Source organism: Zophobas morio, unplaced genomic scaffold (assembly GCF_036711695.1).
Source record: "Zophobas morio isolate AGI-343-1 ecotype UQ-CSIRO unplaced genomic scaffold, CSIRO_AGI_Zmor_V1 ptg000119l, whole genome shotgun sequence".
NCBI lineage: Eukaryota > Metazoa > Arthropoda > Insecta > Coleoptera > Tenebrionidae > Zophobas > Zophobas morio.
Window position 1 is genome coordinate 137,145 of NW_026972224.1, and position 26,355 is coordinate 163,499.

Consider the following 26,355-nt stretch of genomic DNA (forward strand, 5'->3'; position numbering starts at 1 on the left):
ATCTTTTGTTAAATATAATAATACTAATGCAAGAGCTGTGATGCATTTCAAATATAAAAAAACTTTTAAATTTTTGGTGATTTTTTGTATTCAAGTGTGTTGAACAAATATCGAATTTAAGCTTTACGGGTGTTCACCCACATTGAAAGATGTGAGACAGTAAATTACTTAGGGAGGAGACGGACATACAAATTTCTTACATTTGATGCAAAAATATTTTGTTTTGGAGTTATTTATGCAGAAAAAACATCTTTTACTTGCTTCAGGTCGTATTTCTTAATAATATCTGCCACCTTGATTACCAGCTATCTCCTATCGTCTGTCTCTCATAGAACGTGGCACGTTTGTTTCCGTGGGGGTTCGGGGTTACAGCTTGATTGAGAACAATATAATAACTTAAATTTCTGTGATATTAAAATTTTATTAATTAATTTTTATTAACTTAAAAGCAAAAGTTAAACACTTCACAGAAGAAAGCGGTAAGGTATTTCGGGGCGGCGGATCTCACAGACTTTTTAATTAATAACTTTTTAGCTGTTTGACGTCATGCTCTGCCACTTGCACCACAGATTTTTTTGAAGCAGACTTTAAGAAGGTAATGAGCTCCTTCCCTCAAAAAAAATTCTAAGAAAAATAGCAACCATATTTTCACTCGTAGGGTCTCACAGACTTGGCGTCTCGACTGGAGGTTACGATATATTAAGTGACTTCTTGCCTTTCATTAGATCAGTTTTCTCTTAGGATAGAGGGGTTTCGTATTTATTGTGTGAAAATTTCCTTAGTTATGGAGTCATAAGGTTATAAATTACATGGTCTACTCGGTTCATTTATAACTGAGGGTTTAAGTATTAATTAGAAATGTGGTCTTGAGTTTTCTTACTAAGATTTATCCTGTAAGCCTCGATTAGTTATAAGGGTTACTTAGGAGTTTATTAGAAGACTCTTTCCTAGGACCGGGCTAAAAAAAAATTTCAGATGATTGCTGAACACCAGTTTTTTAGCTGAAGAAGGCTGCGTTTGTATGGTCTCTAATTGTGATTGCTTAAATCCCTCTTTTTTAGTGCTTGACATAAGGTTGCGGAAGACAGTCTTACTAATTCTTTTAATTATAGATGGTAACGTTAATCTTAACGTATTTTTTAATAATGTTGGTAGTCATGTTGTGAATCTAAATTGTCCATAATTAGGTGCGTGCCTGGGGAAATGACTATAGCTAGGAATTTCTAACTTTATATGATAAAAGCTATGTATATCTCAGCTAAATGCATGGATATGTTTTTGATTGTGCTGTGCTTTCTTCGAAGACGAATATATTTTTACTAACACTAAGACCTTTCTTAATAAAGCTGATCTGGAATAGTGCTACCATATAAAACCAAATCTAAGTCTATCAATGCATAGGAAGACAGCACTTTATATATTTAGCCAAGTTACCTTAGCTGAATACTCTACTTTCATAGATAGAGTCATACAACTTAAGTACAGCCGTATAAAACAGCACTACTACAAGAGTACCAGTTTACTACTGGCCCTTTGCCGCTAAGATAAAGCGGCGGGGCATATAGTATACTCGCTTAGATTAACCTTTTCACTAATGACACTTAAGTCAAGATTACCTGGTACATCCCCCGCTTTCGTACTCAAATAGCTATGGCAAAATGTAGTACTAATAACCTCGCTCAGCCCAAGCTAATATACCTCTTATCAAAATAGATACAAATAAGAATGATACAAGGAAGGCCCCTGCCAAGCTCTAACGGCTCAATAGAGAAAGCACAAAAATCAAGGTCAGATGCAATTCGACTACTATATCAACAGAATTAAGATACAAACATCTACGAAGGACTTCATCAATTACAGCTCTATCACTTAAATTAAAATAAAAACCTTCGTGAAACTGTAACCAGAAATCCAATCAGTATAGATAATGGAAAAAATTACCATTATAGAGCAGGTCTTCCGGCCCTGGCGCCCATTCCCGAGTTGCCACTTTAAAGCTCTCCCAGGTGCACCATCGCCTTACAATTAAGTTAAGTAAAGCACGATTATATTTGCGAGCCTCGCTTGTAGTTATGACAAGCCAAAAGAGAACTCAAGCTTACTTTTTAATATATTCAGCTCGAGTTAAAGGAAGTCATGGATATAGAATATTATTAACTAGCAGAGACTGGAACAATCAACTCATGTATGGTCTTATAGCGTGATGGATCAGCACCAAAGTAGGCATATAGTTACAGTGGCCCTCCCTGCAGTTCGCCAGAAACTACCTCAGCATAGTTATACTGAATTTTAACTCTACCTCCAATGTTTTTTAGAATTTTTACGGTAGCGCCTGGCGCAAAGAGCAACCAATACTTCGCTAAAGAATGTACTTGACTAGTACGTAGCTCGCACGATATGCGCTGACAGCACCAAAATACATAGTACTAAGCTCCTAACAGTTGCCTTTTAAAGGAACTTTAAATGATGACCAAAAATGGGAGCGACGCGGTTATATATAGTACTAGTACCTAGTATCTACCATAGCAAAGAGGAAATACGCTAGTATCCAGGAACCAACACCGAATAACAGTGCTGGTTCCCGAGATACAGCTAAGACAACTTCAGACTAGCAAGAGGCACTAGTACGATAGAAGCGCCTAGCTCACAGAGCACCTTAAGAGTGCCAAAAATGACACATTATAATAAAAAAAAAAGTGCTTCTACCTATGTAAATAAAGTATAAAAAAGACAAAGTTGATTCAAAAAAGAGATCTGTTAAAGGTAGTAAATTATTGAACTTTATATCTTAGCCTACATCGCTGTGGACTCAGCCATAGCCTAGGATGTTAGCGCAAGACAGCATTTTAAAGAAAGATGTAAATAACGCTGGTACATGTACAGGATCGAGAAAGGAAGTTAGTTTCTATTCTTTTATAAATGCTTTTTGGAGCCCTAAATTATTAAAAGTGATCTCCTTAGGGAGTGAAAATAGTACTACTACTTAGAAAAAAAATCAATATTTATCTTATCTTAGGCACCCTTTAGACTCTGAATGGTTATAAAAGGCACATATAAAGCATAATTAGTTTATAAATAGTAGTTTCAACGAAGGGTCTCCAAAAGTTCTTTTAAAGATACAGGTATTATACCAGTGTATCAGAATCTCGACTCAGTGCCAAGAGGGGTATTGTATATCCATCATAATAGTAGATTTCTTAAAAGAGGAAAAGTCTGAGGTATGTTCTTTCATTTGCCTTACTAGCGAAAATAACCCTAACTTACTGTACCCTAGGAGTTTTAACTTAAAGCTATCTCAACCAGATCAGTCGAGCACTAGTAAGCAAAGGGCTAATTATTAATGAGTTTAGACAATTAAGTAGTCCGACTAAGTCTAAATCCTAGATGACAATTTTAAGTAGAAAAGTAGGATTACTAGCAGAGTCCTAAGAATTTCATGTTATGTAGAAGAGCCAACGTAGTGGAAAACTAATTACCGTTTAATAAAAGCAAGACCGCCCTCATGGTTAATTCAGGATACCTTGCAGGTCGACTAGAATAAGGCGGTCTTTAAGAGGAACTTTACGCCACCCATGAAGTGGGTTTTCCAAAGAAGGAGAGGCTTTAAGAGGGTATACCATGGTGCTAAACTCCACCTGGCTAAAACTAGTCCACTGAGGCAAGGAAAGATGTTCTAACTACAAGTTAGACTAAGACTAATTCAAGCTCAAGCAAAAGTTACATAGATTTTTACCATTTTTGAACCAGTTAAATTTAGCCGACACTTCTCCAGATTTAAAACATTGCCCATTAAATGAAGGATCACCAACTCAAACTCTATAGAAGAGATAACTACGTGGTAAGCACGATCGCTAATGGAAGGTACCATAATTTTGACCATAAGGAAGAATAGACCCTGTAGTTATAAACAGAACATTAAGTAATTAGCTCATGAAGCTATAAAGTTTTCTACTGGCATAGCATAATAGGATCCAAGCTAAGGGTCGAATGCCAGCGATGCTAAGTAATACATAAACAAGCTTGTCCGATCCGACTTTGATGGAGTTGCTTAAACTTAAATCCTTGTCTTATTTCTATAATTTGATATGGAGACCTTAGGTTTCCCTCCCATCCAAGAGTACTCTTCATACAAAAGAATGACCTTATCGACTAAAAGTAATTCGGATGTATCGTAGCACTACTTAAATTAAGCTCAAATATATTAGATACAAATTAAATAATTTTATTCCGTTTTTTTTACTATATTACATTAAACTAGATTTAATTCCATTGTGTTATATACTAAGACTCGAGTCGAAAGATAAAAGAAATGCTACCGAAGTCTTGAAAGTAAACCCTTACCTAGATCGTAACTGAAAACCCCTAAGCTGTATTTAACGTGAGGGAAAAGCCGCTTTGTGGCATGGTAAAGGGAAGATCTTCAGCACCTTTGAGGGTAAAAGTAGGTGCCTTTCACCCTGGATCTCGTAGTAGACAATATCAGCTATAGCTGGACCATGTTTTCTACTCAAGCCGAGTCCGACAATAACTTTTTCCCTTTTTTTTCCGTTTTACTTTAATGAACTGTTATTTCTAGAGTGTTAGCTCGTTATCTTGTCCATTAGCAAATTGCTTTTATGTAGTTAAATGGTATAAACTTTTTTCTTCCAGTAAACACAGTGGTTCAATTCCATTATTATGCAATCTTACTTGTAGCAGTTAGCTGCCCTAGCATGGTGGGCTTGATTATCTTAATTTCTTTAAATATTTGCTTGAGTCCACTGTGTTGGGGTTGAGAGACCAAGGTGATACAACCTACCAGCTTTCACACTCACAGGTAGAAACTAATAAGAAACTTTAAAATTAGGAAGTAATCTTGGTTCTCGAGCATTAGGTAAACAACCTTTCAAGTACTGTGAAGGAAGAAACCCTGTAAGGAAATGAAGTAGAAAATGCAACCTAGTGCTGAGGTGTAGAGATTAGTAAGTTGAGCTTTACTAATTGAGCACTTAAGTCATGCTGGTACTGACTGTAGTTATCTAACTAAATTTTAAAAAAAAATGGTAGAGAAGCTAATGTTTGGAGTCCTGCGCCGGTGGCCGAGTAAAGTGTTATTGCTTCTATACGGTTAAAATGCTAAGTATTATTTTAGGGTACCTTGCTATGAAGTTACCTATATTTTAGTAATAAGCTCTGGGTACTCTCTAGCTAATTTAACTTGGCCAAAGATAATACCCTTTTATGTAATAATACTATCAAAAAAATAATTAAGGTCTTCAACGGACCTGTGTAACACGAGCAGTTCACGCTCGTGCCTTGATGTTTGAGCATCCCGTATGCTTACTGTACTTTATTTATCTTTGACTTCTTGCGGGATGTGCTCAAAATTCTTGGTAGCGATCTAGGCTATGGTATAAAGTTGGTAGGTTGGCAGGCTAGTGTTATACCTCAATGGTGTAGGTTGGCGCTATGAACGGTAGCTTGATGCATATATTGTGCAGTGGACTGTTAGCTGTACTCGGTGCTTCCGCAGAGTCAAGTACATTTTTAATAGAGCATGGGTTAACCTAAGTTCCTAGGCTATTATTGTAAAGAGGCCTAAGGAGATCTGCCCTATTATTCAAATTCAGCAGTTTTGCTTCGAGTTAGTCTTCACCGAACAGCAAGGAGGGCCTTGGTTACTATCTTCTGACTTTGGTACTGGGTATGATTGCACACAATGTGTAGGAACCTACCGACTTGATGATGTTTAGCAGTCCTCTACGTACTAGACTTTCTTGGACTTTAGCTGAAAAGATAGAGTAGGCTTAAGGAATATTTATATCTTAACTTCAAAGAAATGCTTAACAACTTAGGACCGTGAATTAGTTATAGCACTGAGCTGATAGGTACTCGTTATAGGTCTGTTTCAACTCAGGTAAACTTGTGTTGGAATTCCTACAGGCACATTATCCTTCGGTGGTTTGAATTTTTTTTTATATTGCTTTTGTGAGTGCATAGTTTTAATACGAAGTTGGGCTCGTTACTTATGGTTTCTTCTTTTTAGTTTCAAGCATAATAAGTTTCTTTGTTCAGATATCTTTCTAAGACATTTCTTGTAGAGTTTTTGGCAGTGTTGGCATTATAACTCTAACTGGGGTTGCTTTTCTTATCTTCGTGAACTAAATTTTTTGGATAATGTTGTTTAGTTCCATTCAGCTAAGAAAGTTTGGTTTGTACCATTCTTTTACCTTGTCGCCATAGTCTATCTTGTAGGGTTCAATTATTCCGTGAAATATTCCGTCTTTATAGTAAAGTTTTAATGATTAGAGTTTTCTCGGGTCATCTAGTTTACGTGTTATGTACTGTTTGAGTGTAAATGATAGATTTTTTGATTAGTATTCATTGCGTTATATGTTGGTAGAAATATTTTCTTTTGTTTTTCTATGCGGTCTAGTGACTTGTTGTGCCTCTTCGATGGTGCTGTCCACCTGATAATAAGGAATAATATAGCTAAAGGGTACAGAATGAATAATTAAGGATTAAAAAAATAGGGGTTACCTTTATTATTAATTTGCATCACATATACATTGGTATTTAATAGTATTTATAAAAACATAATTTTTGTGATATTGTAAAATTTAAAATATTAGTTATTTTTTGGTAACTTTTTTTTATTACACTGGCGGTTCTAATGTTTATAACGGTATGCGTGAGTTCAGACAGCCCAACTACAACCAAAAAATTTTGTAACGCTTAGCGCAGTCAATTTTTTTTGTTTCATGTGAAATGTTTTGCATAGAAGTCACCAGCTGCAGGTAGCGAAGAAGCATTATATAATAATATGTTTAAACCTCTACAATTAAACTCTTATTCACGAGAAAGGATACAGAGTATAAATTTACTAGCTTTCAGGTTATAGTTTACTACGAGAATTTAGATTTTTAAAAAATTGTTCTTTATCGTAGCATGTGCTCTAATGAGGAGTTAAAAAAACCTTCTGCAAAGGTTCTAGAGTTAGCTTAAGATAAGCCGAATGGTCCTCATTTGTATATATACTGGGCGAGCGTTACAAGTTTTCGCTAACCGTTGCCACACACCATCTCCGCCACTTAATAATAGCGTGATAGTGGAGGAAAGCGACGAGGACAAAGCGGTGCTCTTTGCCAAACATCTTCTGCTTCCTGCATATCTCCAATCTGATTAACTTTTAAGGAGAAAGGCAAGACATCGCAGGACCTCCCGATTATCTTTGATGGACTTATTAAATCGCGTTTACCTGATGAATCACTTATATAGTTTCTTCACTTTCAAAACGGAATGTAGCTGGCCTCGGCGGTATTACTAACGAAATGCTGGAAAAGCTGCCATCGGTTGCGATTAACCATCTCTCCTGTCTTGCAACTTCTTCAGTTTCGCTTGACTCCTTCCCACCGCTATGGAAAACGGTCACTGTCGTGATGTCTACCTAAGACTCCGCGGGCTTCAACGGGCCCCTGCAAATATCGCTCCATTAACCTTCTTTCAGCGGTGGGCAAAACCGTGGAGGCGGCTCTACTACACAGGCTTGAAGAGTTTGTAGAAACATGCAGTGCTTCCAGCATTCCAATTTGGATTCCAAAGAGCCCATCGAGAACACAACAACTACTGCGCTTTGGGGCGCGGACAGCTTGGAGCTTTAACTTATACGGGTATCTTATTTCTCGATGTTGAAAAAGGCCTTTGACCAGGTACGGCTCGAAGATCTTCTACGCAAACTAGGCACGCTAGGTTCTAAGTTAGCCCTCTATAGCATACTTACGTCGTTTCTATGCGGTCGCACCTTTCGAGTGAGAGCTGGGAGTACGCTGTCGCCTTACCGTCGACTAACAGCTAGTATTCCGCAAGGATTTCTGCTCTCGCCCCAACTCTTCGCCCTGTACATGCGAGATATCCCACTCCCTGCGGACCCTCACACCCGCGTTGCATACTATGCCGAAGACAATGCGGTTCACGCGTTTTTAAAGAGCCCCCATTATTACGGCAACGCCTGCTTAATTATCTGGAAACATTTACCAACTGGTGTAGGCAGTGTGGTAAATATTAATGGAAGAAGAGTAATGCAATCTTCTTCTCAAGATGATGCATCACGCATCCCCCACCTCTAACCCTCGAAGGTGTATAGATCCCCTGGGGCTCCCAGGTCAAATACTCGGGAGTTTCTATCGATAAGCAACTAACTTGGAGGCAACATGTAAATTTCGTTACGACTTAGGTAAAAGCAGCAGTTCACGCACTCTACCGCTGTTATGTGTTAAAAGAACAATGTCATTGCGCAACAAAAACTGCGCCTTTTTAAAGTACGCGTGCGTGCGCCCTATTATGACCTATTGCTTGGAAATATGACAAACCGTCAAAGTAAAACATGCTCTGCGATGACCGGAGCACCTTTTTCCTTGAGGAACGGTTCGTTACATGACGAGTTGCTCCCTTTTTCCGAAAGCAACTTCAGTTTCTTTTGAACTTGTTAGTAGGCATCCAAACCACCAGTTGATTCAAGAACTTGCATATGAACTCTGAAAAGGCTCACGATGAGCTTTAAGCGCACAATTACAGTTTGTTATACCTTTAGCACGTATGTAGAAAGTTTATGACCTGCTGAAACTGAAATGGTCTAACCTAATAATATAAGTTATCTGCAAAGTCAAGCGTTCTGCGCTCGATATTACCGAGCATCTGCACTATTCATTAATAATAGTAAAAAGTATTCGCTACCTTTAAAGAACGCCATAATTTTATATACTACGCGAGAAGAGAGTGAACAATTCTGTAAAGAAATTAAATTTATAGTTTTGTTACATTGCCCACCGCGTTACTCTTTTCTGTGCGGAAAACTATAGCGCACTGTTCTTTTTAAGCAAGCTTTTTAGTAGAAATGTTAAAAAAGAGCCAACTTTTTTTGTTTTCATAATATTTGTAAAGTTTAAGTAGCTTCACGGTTTCGGATTCTAAAAGTCATAAAGTTTATATGTGCACTTATTAAATGAGAAAAAAAAGTTTATAAACTACTTGAGATGTTAATAGTTTTATAAAGGCTATTCTATCTTAAAGAGGTGCCTTCCGTCTTAAAGGATTTTAAAAAGTTGCTGTCGAGTACATGTTTTACTGTTTCACCATATAACACGCTTACGAGGGATCCACACCGCAACTGTTTTATACATAAAATTATTTTAAAAAAAGGAATTTATACTTGAACTTTAGGGTCTAAAAAAAATAACTGAAAGCTGCTCCCTTTTACTTTATACACCGATAACTAGCAATATTCCACCCTATTTTTCACTAGGAGGCCCAATGGAGGACCAGTTTACTACTAAATATAAGTACTACGTCAAATTTGATCTAAGAACAACTTCTATCTCATAGTAGAGAGTAGGAAGTCATGTTTCAGATTATATCTAAACCCGGCCCGGTTCTTGTAAATAAAGATATTTTTAAATAGGTGTTAATATGTCCTACAAAAAAAATTTTTTTTTTTCAAATTTTTTTCTCTTAGAAAAAGACACTATCTGCTTTTTTGAATGGCAATGTATAACCTTTTATTTTAATAAAAAATAGTTATACATACTTTTCTGAACTGCCTTAGTTAATTTTTATGTCTTCTCTAAAAAGCCTAAAAGATATGAATAAAGGAGATATATACTATAGCTAGTTAAAACGCAATTTTATTTCTACTAAGGCTTTAATAAGTGCTTCCTTAAATATTTTAAGCTAACTTAAGGGTAAAAAAAAAGGTTTATTTAGGCTTATTTTAAGCTTACTTAGAAAAATAGTTTTCATATTTTAATTAATTTATTTTTCTCTAGTCAACTGAAGTAGAAAAGTGTTTATTCAGAGCGAAACCATTTAGGAGTCTGAGGTCTTATATATTTAGCGTATTCTTCCTCAGGACAATCTGAAAAAGTAAAAATTAGCGTGGTAATTAAATTCTATCACCTCCGCTAAACTAATATTATTGTTAAAACTATATTTAATAAAGAAAAGCTGCACCGTCAGAAAGTATGAGAGTTCCGTTATTAGAAAAATATTTGGTGCCATAACCAGGGTACAGTTTTCTAAATTGTTCATTGGACAACTTCACTATCTATAAGAAACTTAATTAGGAGATATATAAGACTTTAGAAAGAATTATAATATATTTAACCAAAAAAAAAAAAAATTACTTTCACAGGCCTAACAATAACTAAATCCTTAATTAACTTTATTTTAGAATTAATAGAGTGAGAATTCTTATGAATGAGAGTTTGCAAACGCTTCCTGAAACCCAAGGTCTTCAAAGCATCTCTTTTTTTTAAAAAAAAAAATTTAGCTTAAAGTGTACAACAAATACCAACATTAAATTTTTGAGGGGCATAAGTTAAAACCTCTGAGAAGGGTTCTTTTTACAAAAGGAACCTGTGAAGGTGATAGCCAGTAATCTAGAAGTCAAGCCGAGATCTATATCTGCTTGAGTTTTTTTATCAAAAGAAATTTCTGGTTTAGAAAGAATCTCTTCTAAATTCGTAGAGTTAGAAGGTCGCTTAACGGGGTTCGAGGTGATAGTAGGATATGCACAGAAAAGTTTGAATAAATTATAAATATAAAGACGTGGAGTTTTCGAAGTCGAAAAAAGCAAATTTGTTGAAACCATAAGAATGACCTACTAAACAAAGTCGATAGTAGCTAAGCAAACTTTTATTGGAAAAGGTGGAAAACGCTTTAACAAAAAGGGGGCACATAGAAGAAAACCAGTAATCATTAACGAGGTTATGGCTCATATGATAAGCTACTCCATTAAATAAGGTTATTAATTCCCTTCGTGTCACAAAGAAAACGTGTGCAGTGAATAGACAAACTGATAATTATCTTTTTTCAGACGTAAATTACAAAATAAAAGTTTTCCCTATGGAGACATAACGACAGTAAATATAATAAAGAATTGATTTACTAAAGCTGTTAGGAGAAATTCAAGCTTAGCTTATAAATAGGTGCTTAAACGTTGTCTACTAAGCAAGAGAAAAAACGATTTATTTTCCCTTCTAGTAAAGCTAAATAAATATTTTTTGCCATTACGAAGCAAAGGAACATTTTAAATTTTAAGTTAAGACGGTTTAAATAAGCGGTTGATGGGGTCCCTTGCTGGGATAGTAGCCACAAAATTGTAGCTTGTAGTAGTTCTGCAGTTGTATTATGAGTTATGCTAATAATTTAAAGTCCTTTAACTACAAAAGATTTTTTTAATAGTCATGATATTTCAAGAAGACGATGAAAACGACGACTATATACCACCCGATAATTTGGCAGTGGTAGTTACGCTCCCTTTTTTTTTTATAGTAATCAACTGGTCACAAGTAGGTCGCGCCTGGTATTTACCGCTCGGCTTTACCTAAAAAAAAAAACTTTCTTTTTTTAAAAAATTTAAAACTGAAAAGCATTCTTGTTCTCTTTGAGGCAATTTATTTTAATTAAAAGTTAAAATAATTAGCGAATTACCAGGCTTTTAGGAGGATTATCCTGAGGCCAACCTTCATTATATGAAAGAAAATGGAATTCAATTATTGCAGTTTGGTGTTCCTGGAAATAAAGAGCCTTTTTTTGATATTCCAGACGCTGTTATTCAAGTATATTATTAATATCTACCATAATTTGTTTTAATAAATTACCATTCAGATGGCACTTTCTGCACTTTTGGACACAAGAAATTATCCTTTATTAGTCCACTGCAATAAAGGTTTTATTTTTTTTTTAAAAATTTACAATTTTTTTAAAATTATTTTTATTGGAGTCTAGGAAAACATCGAACGGGATGCTTAATTGGATGTTTGAGAAAAGTTCAGGGCTGGTGCCACACGTTAAGTTTTGATTATAAAAACTTTAATTATTATACTTTCAAACTTTTTTTTGATAATTAAGTAAATAATTTAAATAATTATTATAACATTAAGAAATTTTTTTTGCTGGAAATTAATTTTATTACTTTTTCTAACTATAAAAACTTTAATTTTGTATTTTTAAACTTTTCGTTGATAATCAATTCAAGTGTTTTATATATATAGTTTAATTTTTATTATAGCATACAAAAAAATTTATGCTGAAAATTAAATTTATTACTTTTTATAACAGTAAAAACTTTAATTTTATACTTATAAGGTTTTTATAGTGATGACCAATTAAATTGTTTTATTAATAATTTAATTTTTTATTATATTGTAAAGAATATTTTGTATTTTGTATTACTTTTTCTAACATCAAAAATTTTTTTATAAACTTTTCACTGAAGACCTTTTTAAATATTTTTTTTTAACTTTATGAATAATAAAAATTTTGTTATTTATTTTAAATTTATTACTTTTTCTAACAGTGAAACTTTAGTGTTATACTTCCAAACTTTTCATTAATAATTAAATTTATATATCTTTTAAGAATTTATATAAACTTTTATCATAAAATTGCAAAATTTTGTGATTTGGTTTAACTTATTACTTTTTCTAGCAGTTCTATATGTGAAGAATATCGTCGCTTTGCCTTTCCAAAACCACGAACGATGGATCAACAATTCATTGAACTTTTTGATGTCTCGCAAGTAAAATATGATAAACGCAGTAAACCTTCATGGCTATAAATCTTTTGAAAATTTAAATTTTTTTTATAAAATTAAATTTTCTTTTTTGGAATTTAATTAGTTTCAAAAGAAAATGAATTTTAAAATTTAAATTTAATTTTGTAGAAATTAAAGTAAATTTCACTCGCTTCGTCCAGTTTTATAGGGCTCACTAAGCAATTATAATCGAAGGGTGTTTTCTTGTAGAGATTCTTCGCTGGAGATATCTTCTAAATTAGTGCCGCTGTCATTTTCTTCACCTTTTATAATTTTGAGTAAAAAATTTTTTTAAAAAAATTTTTTTAATTACCAAAAAGTTCATGCATTTCCTCACATAAACTTTCATAAGATTTTCGATGCTATAAAGGGATTAAGTTTTTTTAAGTAATAATTTTAAAGATAATTTTATGGATTTTGTTAACAAAATTAGTTTTTCATTTTGATTGATTTATAAGTCAACTTTTTAGAGTTGTTATATAAGATTTTCATATTAACTTTGCTCTAAATTTATAATTTACTTATAAGGTTTTTATAGTATATGTTTTTCGTGTTGATTTGCCATTGATCAACTTTTAAAAATTTAAATCAATTTTTATTGATTTGAAAAACTATATATTTTGGTTTCTTCTATTGGCACAAAATAATTAAAATTTAAAATTCCTTTATGAGTTTTTATTTAAAAGTTATTAGTTTCCGTGTTGCTTAATTTTTAATTAACTATTTTAAAAATTTAATTCTATTTATAGGGAATTTATGTTCTAAAAAATTAAAATTTTAATTTCTTCTGAGATAAAAATAATCTAAATTTATAATTTTCTTGAGTAGAATACCAAAAGCTTCCCTTTTTAAAAAAAATTTTAAAGTTCATAAAATTTTTATAAGTAATAAATTACTTTATATTTTAAAATGTTAAAAACCCTAAAAATGAAAGAAAAATTAAATTAAAATAAATTTGACGGGAAAGAAAATAGAAAGATTTTAAAAATTTTAAAAATTTAATAAAAACTGCCTTAAATTTTTAATACCTGAATGGAGGGCCGCAAGTTGTATTTACTTTTTGCAGGAGGATAATCCTTTTTAGTGCAATTAAAAAATTAAAAAAATTATATATATATCGTGTAAAAAATATTAATTTACTCTAAAACGTATATATAAACATTAAGAATTCTAAAAAAAGTTGGGAAAAGGATCAAATTAAGTAAAATAAATTAAAAATTTAAAATTTAATTGTAGCGAAAAAAACTAAAAATAAATTTTTTTTTGTTATTACTAGAATTTAAATAAAAATTAAAAAAAATAAAGTTGAAGTAAATCTTTTACAGTTACAACGGAAGTTTCGCTTTTAGTTTCTTTTATGAATTTTGTTTTTAATTTATTCGCTTCTTCAGAAAATTTTAATTCATTTTCTAATTTTTTTTTTTAAAAAAAAAATCAGGCGAGCGCATTAATATCTATTATAAAAAAAATTGCCCATCATTTCAGCAGTTCTGTTGTGATGCAGATTGACCCAAACTTTTTCTTGGCTGTCGTATTTCACGCAGGGATCCGCTTCAGCGTGCAAACGATCCAAAGCACAGCTTTGTAAAAATTTATAGTTTATACAAAAAACTTATAGTTATAAAAAAAGAAATTAAAATTACTAATTTCTAGAAATTTTACTTTTTTTAAAAAATCTATAATTAAAAAATTAAGCATCAGTAATAGTTTTGTAGTATAAAAGGAAGCAAAAGGATAAGTAACAAAAAAATAATAGTTCTAAAGAAAAATATAATTATTTTTCGAAATTTTTTTTATTAAGAATTACAATTTTTAAAATAGACATTAAAATTTTTATAGAAAAAAAGGAAGCAAAAAAATACTTATCAAAAAAAATTAGTTATAAAAAAAGGTTATAAAATATTTTTCAAATTTTACTTTTTTAAAAAATTTATAATTTATAAATTAGGCAGTAGTAAAAGCAAAATAACACTAAAAAAATGTTATAATTATTATTTTTCATAATTTTTATAAAGGATTATTATTTACAAGTTGTGCGATACAAATATATTTAGTAAAAAAAAAAGCAAAAATATTCGTAATAAAAAGAAAATTATGGTGGTTATTAAAAAAATAAGTTAATTAGAATTTTTTTAATTATACTTTGCTTAAAAATTTATAATTTATAATTGAGAAATTATTAAAAGTTTTATAGTAGAAAAAACCAATACTTACCAAAATATTTAATTTAAATTTCCATATAAATCAGGCATTACTAAAAGTTTACCGTATAAAAGGCATTACTTTTCCAAATTAATTTTTTTAAAGTTTTTAAAATCTATAAAACTTTTCAAAAGTTTTTTTAATATTGTTAAAATTAATAAATCAGCATTACTGAAATTTTAATAGTAAAAAAAGCAATACTTTTCAAAAATTTTTTTTAAAATTTTCATAACTTTAAATAAGGCATTACTAAAAGCTTTATAGTACATACAGCAGTACTTTTTAAAAATTATAAGACACTACTTATAAATTAATAGTAAAAAAAGCTAAACATTTAAAATTTATTGCTTTTAAAAATTTTCGAAATCTATAAATGAGGCATCACTAAAAGTTTTATGATAAAAAAATCTAAAAAGATTTTAATAGAGAAGAAATTTTTGCTTGAAAAAAAAAAATAAATTATAATGAAATTTATTATTCACATAATGAAACCTGACAAGAGTAGAGCACTGCTCTTCCGTGAGGTTCGGATTGAGGTATTGCGAATCTTTAAGTAAAGTGATGATGTCATCGCGGGTTCCTTTTCATCACGTGAAAAAAAAAACAATTATTAAAACCACACACTTAAAAATGAGGAAAATAAAATTTTTTAGTTACAAAGTAATAAGTAAAAAAATATTATATATAAATATTTAAAAAACTAAAAATAGAAAATAATAAAAATAAAACCGAATTAAATAAATTCAAAAAAAAATTTAAAATTTAAAAACTCTCGAATTACAAACTAATTAAGTGAATAGTAGAAAAAATTAAAAAAATGAATAGTAAAATAATAAGTAAAGAAGCCCGTATAAAAATAATCACGTGAAAAAAAGTAATAATTTAAAATATATATAATAATAAAAGAAAGTTTTTATAAAAACTATTATTTTTACTGCACACCATTAATTTCATTATTTTAAAAAAAATTGACATGAAAAAAAAAGTAATAATAATAAAAAGCTAATCATCATAAAATAATGGAAATAATAACTTAAAAAAAAAATTAAACACCTCCATTATCGTAAACGTAATGATAATAGTAAGTCACCAATAATCAAACTATTAAGTGGAGAAGCTCGAAACAGCTATAAATAAAAAAGAGCCTGCCTTGGCCGTTGGGCAGGCGGCTTACAGCATCTCGCACGAGCGAAAGAAGACTTACGCAAGCCGGCCGGTTGCTTAACTTTTTATATATATAAAAAAAAAATCAGCACAACTTTTTTTTTTTTTTAAAAAAAATTATGAACGAGAGCATAATGAGGTCGCGGCTTGGCTGGTTTGGAGTCACGGCAGGGACCGAAGCGCCGAAGAGGGCCAACAGGAGCCTCATAATCGTGCATTCTTCCGCGACAATGAATTATTTATAGAAAAGTTTATGTTAAAAATGTTATAAATTTTTAAGAATTGCATTATACATATACAATTATTTTAAAAATTAAAATTTTGAAAATTTATTCGTCGCACAAAAGTCACTTAAAAATAAATTATCTATTAAAAAATTTTTAATAAATAAAATATAAATTTAATGTGTTATATATATATTATTTAAATTTAATTGAATATAAATATTTTAAAATTTATAATAAAATAAATTTATTCATCGAATTTATATATAAAAGATTATAAATTAAAAAATCTTAATCGCACGAAATCCATCCGAAAATAAATTAGATATTGAAAATTTTGTGAGTATAAAATGTGAATATATTAGTTTTTACAAAAATCTCCTGAAAATAAATTATATATATAATAATTTTAAAAATTTTTCTATAAAATTTTTTTCTGTAAATAAAATAATCGTAAAAAAAACTTTATATTTGAAAATTTTTACAAAAATCGTCTAGAACAAATATAGAAACCTAATCACCTGTAAATAAAAGCCTTTTCTGGATGCCTGTACCGCTCGGCTTCCTGCAGGTGCCAGTCAGCAGCAAAAAAAGCCGGAAGAACTGCCAATAGTAAAACATGGGCACAGCATACCTGAAGCCGGAAAGCCAGAAGCTCGGACGGCGTACTTGGCCGGACGCGGTACAGTGAATAGGCGCCTGGACGGACCTGACCTGTGACGTCACACACGTAAGAAAGTAATTATGGTTATTATAAAATTAAATTTTAATTCAAAAAATAAAACTTTTATTAAAGATTTTAAAATTTTACTTATAAACTAAATACAATTAATATTATAAAACATTATTAAATTTAATAGGTTTAATAAATTTTATAAACTAAGTATTATTTATACCGTAACACAAAAACTAACTTGTTAAAAAATAGATGACTATCTACAAATTGTGTTTATTGGTTTTTTTATGGAGTCTTAAGAATAGCAATAAAAGGCTGTTAAAAAATTAAAAAATTATACTGAGCCAAAAAATTAACAAGAAATGAATTTTTTTGAGTAATAAAGTTTTTTAAACGTGAATTTTTTTTAATAAAAGTATTGCTCAATAGATTTTTTTTAAGTTTTTTTTTTGAAATTAGTCATCAAATTCTTTTTGTAAAAGGTTGAATCCGAAAAAAAAAGTTTCTACTTAAGTATTAGTACACACACCCAGGTCTTCCTTTTTTCACTATAAAAAAAACTTTCAAAGATTTTTTACTTATAAATTATAATCAAGTAGAAATTGAACACACGTGAATATTTTCTATATATGAGATTCATAGAATTTGATTCTTAAAAAATGCTCTAAAACAATAAGACGTGCAGGACAGCGGGTTCGAATTAAAGCTTTTTATTATTTTTTATATAAAACTAAAAACTTAAGTCTGTAAAACTTCTGTTAGTGAATATATTATTATAAAAAGTTACTAGAAATTAATAATATATAGGCACGTTTAAAATAAATACATCTTAATAAATAAGTAAAAAAAATCCTCGTGATACCCGCACTCACAGCGTCCCAGCGAAACTCGCTCGCCAATACACGTGACCTGTGTGTTCCTCCAATCCACTGCCACTCGTTTTTTTCAGAATCCACCTTCCTCACAAGATTTTTTCCGCGGGGTGTTGCCATGTGCTTAAGCGCAGAAGAGACGCACTGTGGCCAATCCAGGCGCTGCAGTTCCCAGCATCCACGTGACGTCGTCGTCTTTCAGCCAAATTTTTATTATTTTTGAAAATTTTTTTAAACAAAAATCAACTTTTTCTTGTAACCAAAGTTCAACGCATTCCTTTAGAAAAGTTTCTTTTGCTCTTTTTTTCATATATAAAAATTGGTATGAGCGATAATGAAAGGCTTGTAAAAAAAGAATTACCGAAAATGAGGAACAAGTTTGAAAATTTCATAAAGAAAAACAAAAAAAGAAGAAATTTTGACGGTTTTAAGAGTTCTCACTATTTCACTAATTTCGCTGTTTTTCTTGTTATTGCTGAGAAAAGAAATAGTAATAAATAAATCACCTCAAATAAAAATTTAGTTTAATAGAAAGTATATAAAATTTTGATAAAAAAATTTAAAGTTTTGTATAGAAAACTGTCTTTAAAAAAATCCAAAGTTTTAATAAAAAGATAATTAGAAAAATGTACTGAAAAACAATAAACCATTAAATACAAAATATACCTAAAAAATATTGTTAAAAATAGATCAATTTAAATTTATAAACTTAATAGTATAAATAAAAAATTCTTAACAAATATATATTGATAAATTTATATTCAATTAATAAACTTCCAAAAAATAAACAATAATTTTACTAAAAAAAGTGCAATAAATCATAAAATGGAGAACCTAAATTTTTTTTTTTAAAATTAAAAAAATGTTTTACTTTAATAAAAATATTAATATTAGTTTTGCTTTTTAAATTTAATGAATTAAAAATTTGCAAAAAAAAAATTAATATAAATAAATTTTAAAAGAGCGTAAAAATAATTCACGACTATATTCAACAATAAACGGTTTACAAAACCAATAAATATAGTACTTTTCAATAGTTTGTTTCAAAATAATATAATCAGATAATATTTTAACTGAAAGTTTAAATAAATTATGTTCAAGTAATAAAAAAATATTTAAAATAATGAATTCTTTTTCATTTACTTTCGATATAAAAATCATGAGCTAAAAAAAAAATTAAACAAAATTATATTAAACTTTATTATCTAGACAATTTTTTTATTTTTATAATTAATTTTTTTTTTAAAGAAATAAAAATCAACTTTTTATTTATATTTTTATTTTCATTTTTTTTTATACAATAAAGTAAATTTTTTTAAGTTGTATTTTTATATTCCGGCTTCAATAGAGCTTAACTATAAAAAAAGTCTTTTTAAATTTTATATTTAAAATTCTAATTAAAAAAATTAATATATTATATTTCAAAATTTCACTAATTTTTTTTTTCATTATTATTTTAAAGAGTTTATACTAAACAAATGATGAACGATAAAACTAAATATATAATTTTTAAAAAAAATAGAAAAGTTGAATTTCTTTATTAATATGTTTCAATAACACTATTAAATATACAAGAGATAATAAATACATGACATTAGTTTTATTCTTATTTATAGTTAAAAATATTTTTTAAAAAATTAATATAACAATTTTTTAATTTTTATAATAATAAATTTGAGTTAAAAATTAAAGAAGACTGTTAATATTTATAAAAGTAATTAAAATTTTATTTATTGATACTAAAAAATTTATCAGTTTTCTGTAATTCAACTTAAAATTTATGGTTCAAAAGTATTTAAATTAATTTTTGTAATTTATAATAAGTTAAAGTTTGAATAGAAAAAAAAATGAAGAACAAAATTCTTAAAATTTAACTTTTTTATTAAAATTTAATTATAAAAAGCAAAAGTTTGTGAAAAAAAAATTATATAATAAACTTATGCGATTTTCACTGTCTACAAATATATATAATTTTTTTATTAATAGTAAATTAAAGTTTCAATAAAATATAAATAAAAAAATAATTTTTATAATTAATATATTTAAACTTTAAATTGTTTACTAAAAATTATTTATAATTAAAGTTCATATTACGATGATATAATAAACTTTTTACTTTTTTTATAACTTAGTATGCGATTTTTATTGTCTACAAATAAATAAAGTTTTTAATATTTATGAAAAACTTAAGTTTTGTATAGATTATAAAAGAAAAAAAGATTTTTGATATAATTTCTTACAAATTTTGATTTTATATTAAAATTAATAATATAAATATAAAATTTTATTAAAAAAATGGAATCATAAACTTTTCAATTTTTGAATTCAATATGCGACTTTCTAATACAAAATATTTATAAATTAAATTTAAAAAAATTTTAAAACAGAAAACTGAATTTTAATTTTTTGAAATTAAAAAAATAATCTCCAAAATCAGCTCGAGTTAGTTGGTCACAAGTTTAGTAGATGTAGAATTCTTTATAAAACTTCCAGTAAACAAACAAAATATGCTAATTTCTGGAAAAAAAAATTTCAAGAGAAACATTTCCATAAAAAAATCTCTAACTTCTCAATTATTTTTAAATTTTTACAAAATAAAATTATAATTTTCTACTTTTAAAAAAAAAAAATAAAGAAATTAAATTTAAGTTACAAACAAAAAAATATATTTAAATAATACTGTTTACCACTTACTTGCTTTCTAAATCCTCTACATTTTTATATATAAAAATAATTTTTATAACGGCAAAAAGAAATTATGATTTGTTTTTAAAAAAATTAATTTTTTTACTTGCAAAATAATAAATTTCTACGTTTTCTATATGTCAATTTTATTTTCAAATTTTCTATTATTATGATAAAATTGCAATTTTTTTTTTAAGTTTACGACTAGCCCGTTTGGGTTTTGTTACATTAAAAATTATAATAAAAAATAGATTAGTTATTTATAAAAAGTAGATGTTTTATAAAAAAATAACATTAAAAATATTGCTAAATTACTTAATTGCAATTTATTTTTTTTTCTATTAAATTGATATACAAATTTTTTTATAACCTTTTTGAAAAAAAAGTGCTACAAAAACTATTACAAGTAAATAATTTAATCTAATATTTTTTAAAACTAAGTTAAATTTTCTTTCTACTAAGTTAATAAAATTAATTATAAAATTTTTTGTAGTCTCTCTTTAATATTTATAAACAACTTTTTTTTATAAACTGCTTAAAAAAATTTAAGGGTAAAATTTAATTATCTATTTCTTTTATATTTAACTAATTTTTTACCAACGATTTAATAAATTAATTATAGTTAATTTAGGAAATGCTCTTAAAAATTTATTAACAAAAAAAATATTTCTTTTTAATTGCTTTAACAAAATGCTTTAAAAAAATGTTAAAATAATATAATTATTCTAAAAAGTATTTCTAATTTCGTATCTACAAAATAGTAAAATAAAAATAATTTATTTGTAAATTTTTTTATAAATTTATTAACCAAAATTTTCTTGTAAATGCTTTAACAGATAAACAATATAAATATTTATAGTAAAAATAATATATTCTAATTTTTTTTAAACTAATTCAAATTTTATTTTCATTAGATTAATAAATTAATAACAATTTTTGTAATTTCTCTATGAAATTTATGAAACAAAAAAAATATTATTTAATATTAACTGCTAACCCAACTTTTTTTAAATTATTAATTTACATTTTACTTCTAACAAAATAAAAAATAAATAAATAAATTTTCAGTTTCTCTATTTAAAAAAAATCTTTTTTTTCTAATAAACTCGTTTAACAAAAATGCTATTAATATTATTATAAGTAAAGTAACAAAATTATACATTGTTTATTAAGTTGAATTTAATTTGAACTATAACCTTTTTTAAAAAATAAAAATCCAAAATCCAAATAAATAAAAATTGTTATCAACTGCCTTTTAGTTTATCAAAATCTATAAACTGCTACAATTACTAATTAAAAAATTTTTTAATTTTTTTAAAAAATTATAAAACAAGATTTGAATTTATGTTGTGCTTTAAGTCACATAAAATTTACTTTCAACTAAATGCAAATAAGTATAGAATATACTTTAACGGTTTTAAAATCTCTAAAAATAATTATATGGATGTGCCGCAAATATATAGTATATACTAGGTAACAGTACTCTTCTATACTTTGCTTCTACCCTACTAATACTAGAGGGCAACCTAGTCTGCTAGCAATAAGTACTACATCGTATGGGCAACTCGAGTCAACTTTCGGTCTACTTTCGCCAACCATACAGGACCAATCACTAGCATCAACAAGTTTTTATGGTTATAATAACTTGCTTAAATTTTTTAATTGCACATAAATTTAAAATAAAACAATTCAAGTTAACATAAACAAGTATTATAATAGAACTTACTAGTTTAGAATTTAAAGATAAATGTATAAATTTTTCTCAAAAATAAAATTAAAATGTAGAAATGCTAAAAGTAATAACTTTGAAAAAGAAATTTAAAATAAAAATTACAAGTATATGCAAAGCACAACACAAATTATATTTAGAATATTTTTGAAAATCAAAAATTGGCAACACTTTAATAAATATTATAAAGTAGTAAAAAAAAATTTTAAAATTTTAATTAAAAAATATATAAATTTTCTTTATATAATTTCTTAATAATAAGGTTTTTAATTTTATTTAAAATTAATTTAAAAAATTTGAATGAAGACTTTTGCAAGAACAAATGAGAATCTAAATGCCCAAAAGGAGCGCAAATTCCGTAGAAAAGTAGCCGTTTTCTTTCACTTAAATAAGTTTGAAGTTGATTTTCTTCATCAAAAGCATCGCTTTTCTTGGAAGAAAGATCCACCACCAAAGAACGAGGATCCAACAAATCTACAACAAAAGATTCCTCCTTTTGTGCACTTTCCTAGAAATTTATAAGTCAAGGAAAAAATAGAGAATAATAAAACGCAAAGAAAAACTTTTACTGAAGGAAGAGCATCGGAATCAAGATGATTCATAATAAAATTATACGATTTTTCAACTTTTTTTCGAATATTTTCGTCGTGCTTAAGACGTTTTTTTAATTGCAAAATTCTTTGAAAATTAAAAATAAATTTAATAGTATTATAAAAATTTAAGTGGTCAAGTACAAAGCCAAATCAACAGGATTAAGTCCAAAAGAATTTCTTTTTTTTAATTTTCTGTTGCAACTTGAAAGTGTTTTTAGATGGACAACTTTTTCTAAACGTAAAAAATCTACAAAAAATAAATATTAACTGTTTAATTTAAAGAAATTTTATAGAAATAAATAATATTGGTTTTGTAGTTGCAGACTTTCCAACTATATTGAGATACCTTCAGGATTAGCCGCTTTTTTTAAAAATATAACGGTTGATAACTTTATTGAGAAAAATAAAAAAAAAAAAATTAATCGAAAAAAAGTTAAAAATATTATAAAAACACCGAAGTGAGAAGGAAGTTTATCAAAAAAAAAAAAGCTAAAGTTTAATATATAGAAACTTTAAATAATTACCGTCTATCGTATTAATGTTATCTAAATGTTTTTGAAACTGAGCAATAGGATTATGAAAACCTAAAAATTTTTTCTCGAAAATTTGGTCGACGTCAAAATTTTCTGGTAGGAATGACTTAAACAATATGATTCATTCTAAACAAATCTTATAATAAAAACTATTTAGAAAACCTTTAAATACTTCTTTTCATCTTCATTAAGACGATAATCCCATATATTTTTATTAATAACATACCAGAGAGGTATAGTCGAGCCCAGCGCTACTTTTAAACTCCTCAAAAACTTATTAAAAGATTAGGTATTAACTAGTTATATCATAACTATTTTTTTAATATTTTTAAAAAAATATATAAATAAAAGCTGGAAGTTAACATTGTTCAAGTCTAGCGAGGATAAATCTGGAGGCGGAACAAAAGCCATTATCATTAAAGACTTCTATCATTGAAGTAAGGTTTCTATCATTCATTTATATTAAAGAAGTTCCTATCCTGGTGCTCGATCGAGGCAACAACTTCGAAAAGATCGTAAAGAGGTCAGCACTGCTAGACTAGAAGAAAAAAACAAGGGCGAGAGGATTATTTTTATTTAAAACTTTTAGTATTTATTGTTTCTTTATTAATTCGAATTAATCTTGAGAATATCGAAGGTTTATAATGTTTGGGACAGCGTCATTTTCTTTTAGGACGTCCAAATATTATCTATAGCTGTGTGGCAAACTCCAACTTAGTTTTTAACCATGACGTTAAGAGCACGTTACGCGTACGGTAAGTTCTTTGGTTAGAAAACGATTATCGTGTTCAGCTGAAGTTTAAAAAGGACGTCAGCATTCACGACGCGCCTATCAAAAGGTCCAGCGGTTTAGTTTGTCGTACATGAATCGAGGAGGATATTATTGAATAGTTGTAGGCCCAGCTCGACCGAATACACAACAGGAGTTTACTTTTGCTACAACAGAGGGTATAGCTTTTGGGCCACTGCCTTGACCTCAGGTATTGCACTTGAGGGCACCACATAGTAATCCATGCGGTTGATAGTGAACAACGTTGGGAAGGCAATGCACTTTTTTTGTTAAAGAAAAGTCTTGATGCGTAAATAAATAAGTTTTATTAACGACACCCGCCAGCAAATGTGTAGAGATAAAACTGTAGATGTTAACTTTTAAGACGATATCATCGTAACATTGGTGTAAAGAGTTTATGTCGCTCTTAGAGACGGCGATAGACCACTATTTGGCATGATTGTGGCTCCTAGAACGGCGCTATTGTGGTAGTGGCTATAAAAGCGTAGATATACGTATACCTAAGGTAGGAATAAACGCATAAATAAATTTATTAGACAAATTATATATATTACACGGTAATTAGGCTGTCCCTCTATGCCACAACACGTCTCACGGGGGAACAGAGCAAAAATATTAAATCCCCTCCCTTGGGGGTATGCTGATCTCCATTTCTATTTATGGCATGCTAATTAATGGACGCAAGTGAATAACATGATGAAAAAAATTTTAACATTTTAAATAGATACATTTGCAATGTAAATTTAAGACCTTATTTCTATGCTTCTCTCCTACTTTCTTTAATATGACAATTTTTTTTATATAAAGATCTACCTTGATTCTTATATTAAGTTGGATTTAATTTAGAACCCATACTTATAATACTTAAACCCTCGGCTTTATTTTATATAAGAAGTACCTTAGGTCAAATACTTTCTTTTATTATAATAAAAAAAATTAAACCTTAAAATTAAATTCTTAATAAAACGAATAAAAAAATCTAATTCCTGAAGCAGACCCAAACCTAGACAGCAAATGGTAAGAAGAAGTGGGTTTATAAACGTACAGAAGAATTTAGTTACACTATGGTGCAAAATTGTTGTAATGTTTAGAATTTAATATAGAATAACTCTTCAAAAACGTAATGGATTACTTTAAAATTTGTAGACAGTGTAATTCTATGTCCTAGCTACATTTCATTAATACTTGCTCTTATATTGGTTTAATATTCGAAAAGATAGGAGCTTGTAAAGTTAAAAGCTTATAAAAACAAGTTTGCGCGTAGAAAAAATTTTATTTAATGAACGAGGTATTAATATTTAGTATATCTCCTTTTTGCCAGAATCACTGCTTGTATCCTCTTTGGTATATACTAGAAACCAGGTTGTAGCATTGAGCAGGTGTCATATTTTTCCCTTCTGATAGTGCACGTGCCCAAATCTCATCCAAGTTAGCAGGAGCTGATGCCTAGATCCCAATTTACTCCAAGATTTCCCCTGCCTGCTCAAAGGGATTGAGATATCAGGAGATTGCGGAGGCCAGTCTAGTACTTGGAACGAATGCAATTAGAGCCTTGTAACCCTATAGATTGATCTTGGTCTAGTCCGAAAAAAATTATTATTCCCAGTCAGAAATGGATCAATTTTCGTACTTCGCAAACTCAAACCTTAGTGCTTGCGATGGTCTGTCAAAGTGGATTTAATTAACCTTTTTTTTCGCATGGAGACCAGTAGCATGCAATGCACTCGATAGAGTCGATCTTGAAACTGGTGAATTTAATGTTATTTCTAGGATTTTTGAAGATTTCTGTGCAGATTCAGTTGCACTCCATGTCACTTTTTGTACAAGTCGAGCTACATCCCGGTTTTTCAAGATCTTTAAACGCCCAGGTTCATTGCAAGGACGATTTGGAGCTTATTTAGCTTTGATCAAGGTTATTGGCCTTACTGACACCACATTCTCGAGTGACCTCAGTATAAAGCTTGCCTTGATCTAAAAGACATTTTACATCATTTTATCGATTGAAAGTTTAAGCATTACTAAATTAAGGTCTTTAAAAAAGCTATCCTTTTTTTGCCACTCAAACGCTTTAAAAAAACCCTCCTATGATGGAATGATCATGAAAATTTCGTATGAGATTGAAACAATTTTGCACGAGGGGGGGGGGGTGCACTTGCAAAAACGTTTTAATCGATATTTAAACTTTAAAAAGCGGTAAAGACTTAAGTATGAAAGCAATTCCTCTAATACAAACTACATTAAATAGATCTCAATCTAAACTTATATATATATAAATATATAAGGGATCAATAATATCAATTATTAATTAAAGCGTTA

At 28.7% G+C, this 26,355-nt stretch overlaps 1 protein-coding gene and 1 long non-coding RNA gene across 3 annotated transcripts; one reads left to right on the forward strand and one right to left on the reverse strand.

Annotated features, from left to right (window-relative positions):
• Positions 1–11,506: 11,506 nt before the first annotated feature.
• LOC135145041 (uncharacterized) lies at positions 11,507–12,564 on the forward strand. Its single transcript, XR_010283309.1, has 4 exons — positions 11,507–11,594; positions 11,644–11,704; positions 11,764–11,824; positions 12,469–12,564. It is a non-coding gene; the product is annotated as an uncharacterized LOC135145041 (long non-coding RNA).
• Positions 12,565–12,735: 171 nt separating this feature from the next.
• On the reverse strand, positions 12,736–18,130 carry LOC135145069 (nuclear factor related to kappa-B-binding protein-like). 2 transcript variants are annotated; one of them, XM_064077196.1, is made up of 13 exons: positions 18,071–18,130; positions 17,957–18,008; positions 17,700–17,904; positions 16,796–16,875; positions 16,683–16,726; positions 16,063–16,156; positions 15,923–15,998; positions 15,266–15,353; positions 14,045–14,151; positions 13,895–13,980; positions 13,600–13,647; positions 12,885–12,933; positions 12,736–12,834 (listed from the first exon to the last, which is right to left on the reverse strand). In XM_064077196.1, the coding sequence occupies exons 3-13, from the start codon at positions 17,827–17,829 to the stop codon at positions 12,755–12,757; spliced, it is 882 nt and encodes a 293-aa protein (XP_063933266.1). In that variant the 5' UTR covers positions 17,830–17,904; positions 17,957–18,008; positions 18,071–18,130; the 3' UTR covers positions 12,736–12,754. The 2 variants fall into 2 exon arrangements, with proteins under 2 accessions (XP_063933266.1, XP_063933265.1); XM_064077195.1 differs by having other exon boundaries at positions 16,683–16,875.
• Positions 18,131–26,355: the final 8,225 nt, after the last annotated feature.

Coding starts and splice junctions, on each gene's coding strand:
- LOC135145069 (XM_064077195.1), bottom strand. CDS start 17,829: ATGGCAACACCCCGCGGAAAAAATCTTGTGAGGAAGGTGGATTCTGAA. Junction 12,934..13,599: donor ACTTGCGGCCCTCCATTCAG/GTATTAAAAATT, acceptor ATCCCTTTATAG/CATCGAAAATCTTATGAAAG. Junction 12,835..12,884: donor GGAAATGCATGAACTTTTTG/GTAATTAAAAAA, acceptor AAATTATAAAAG/GTGAAGAAAATGACAGCGGC.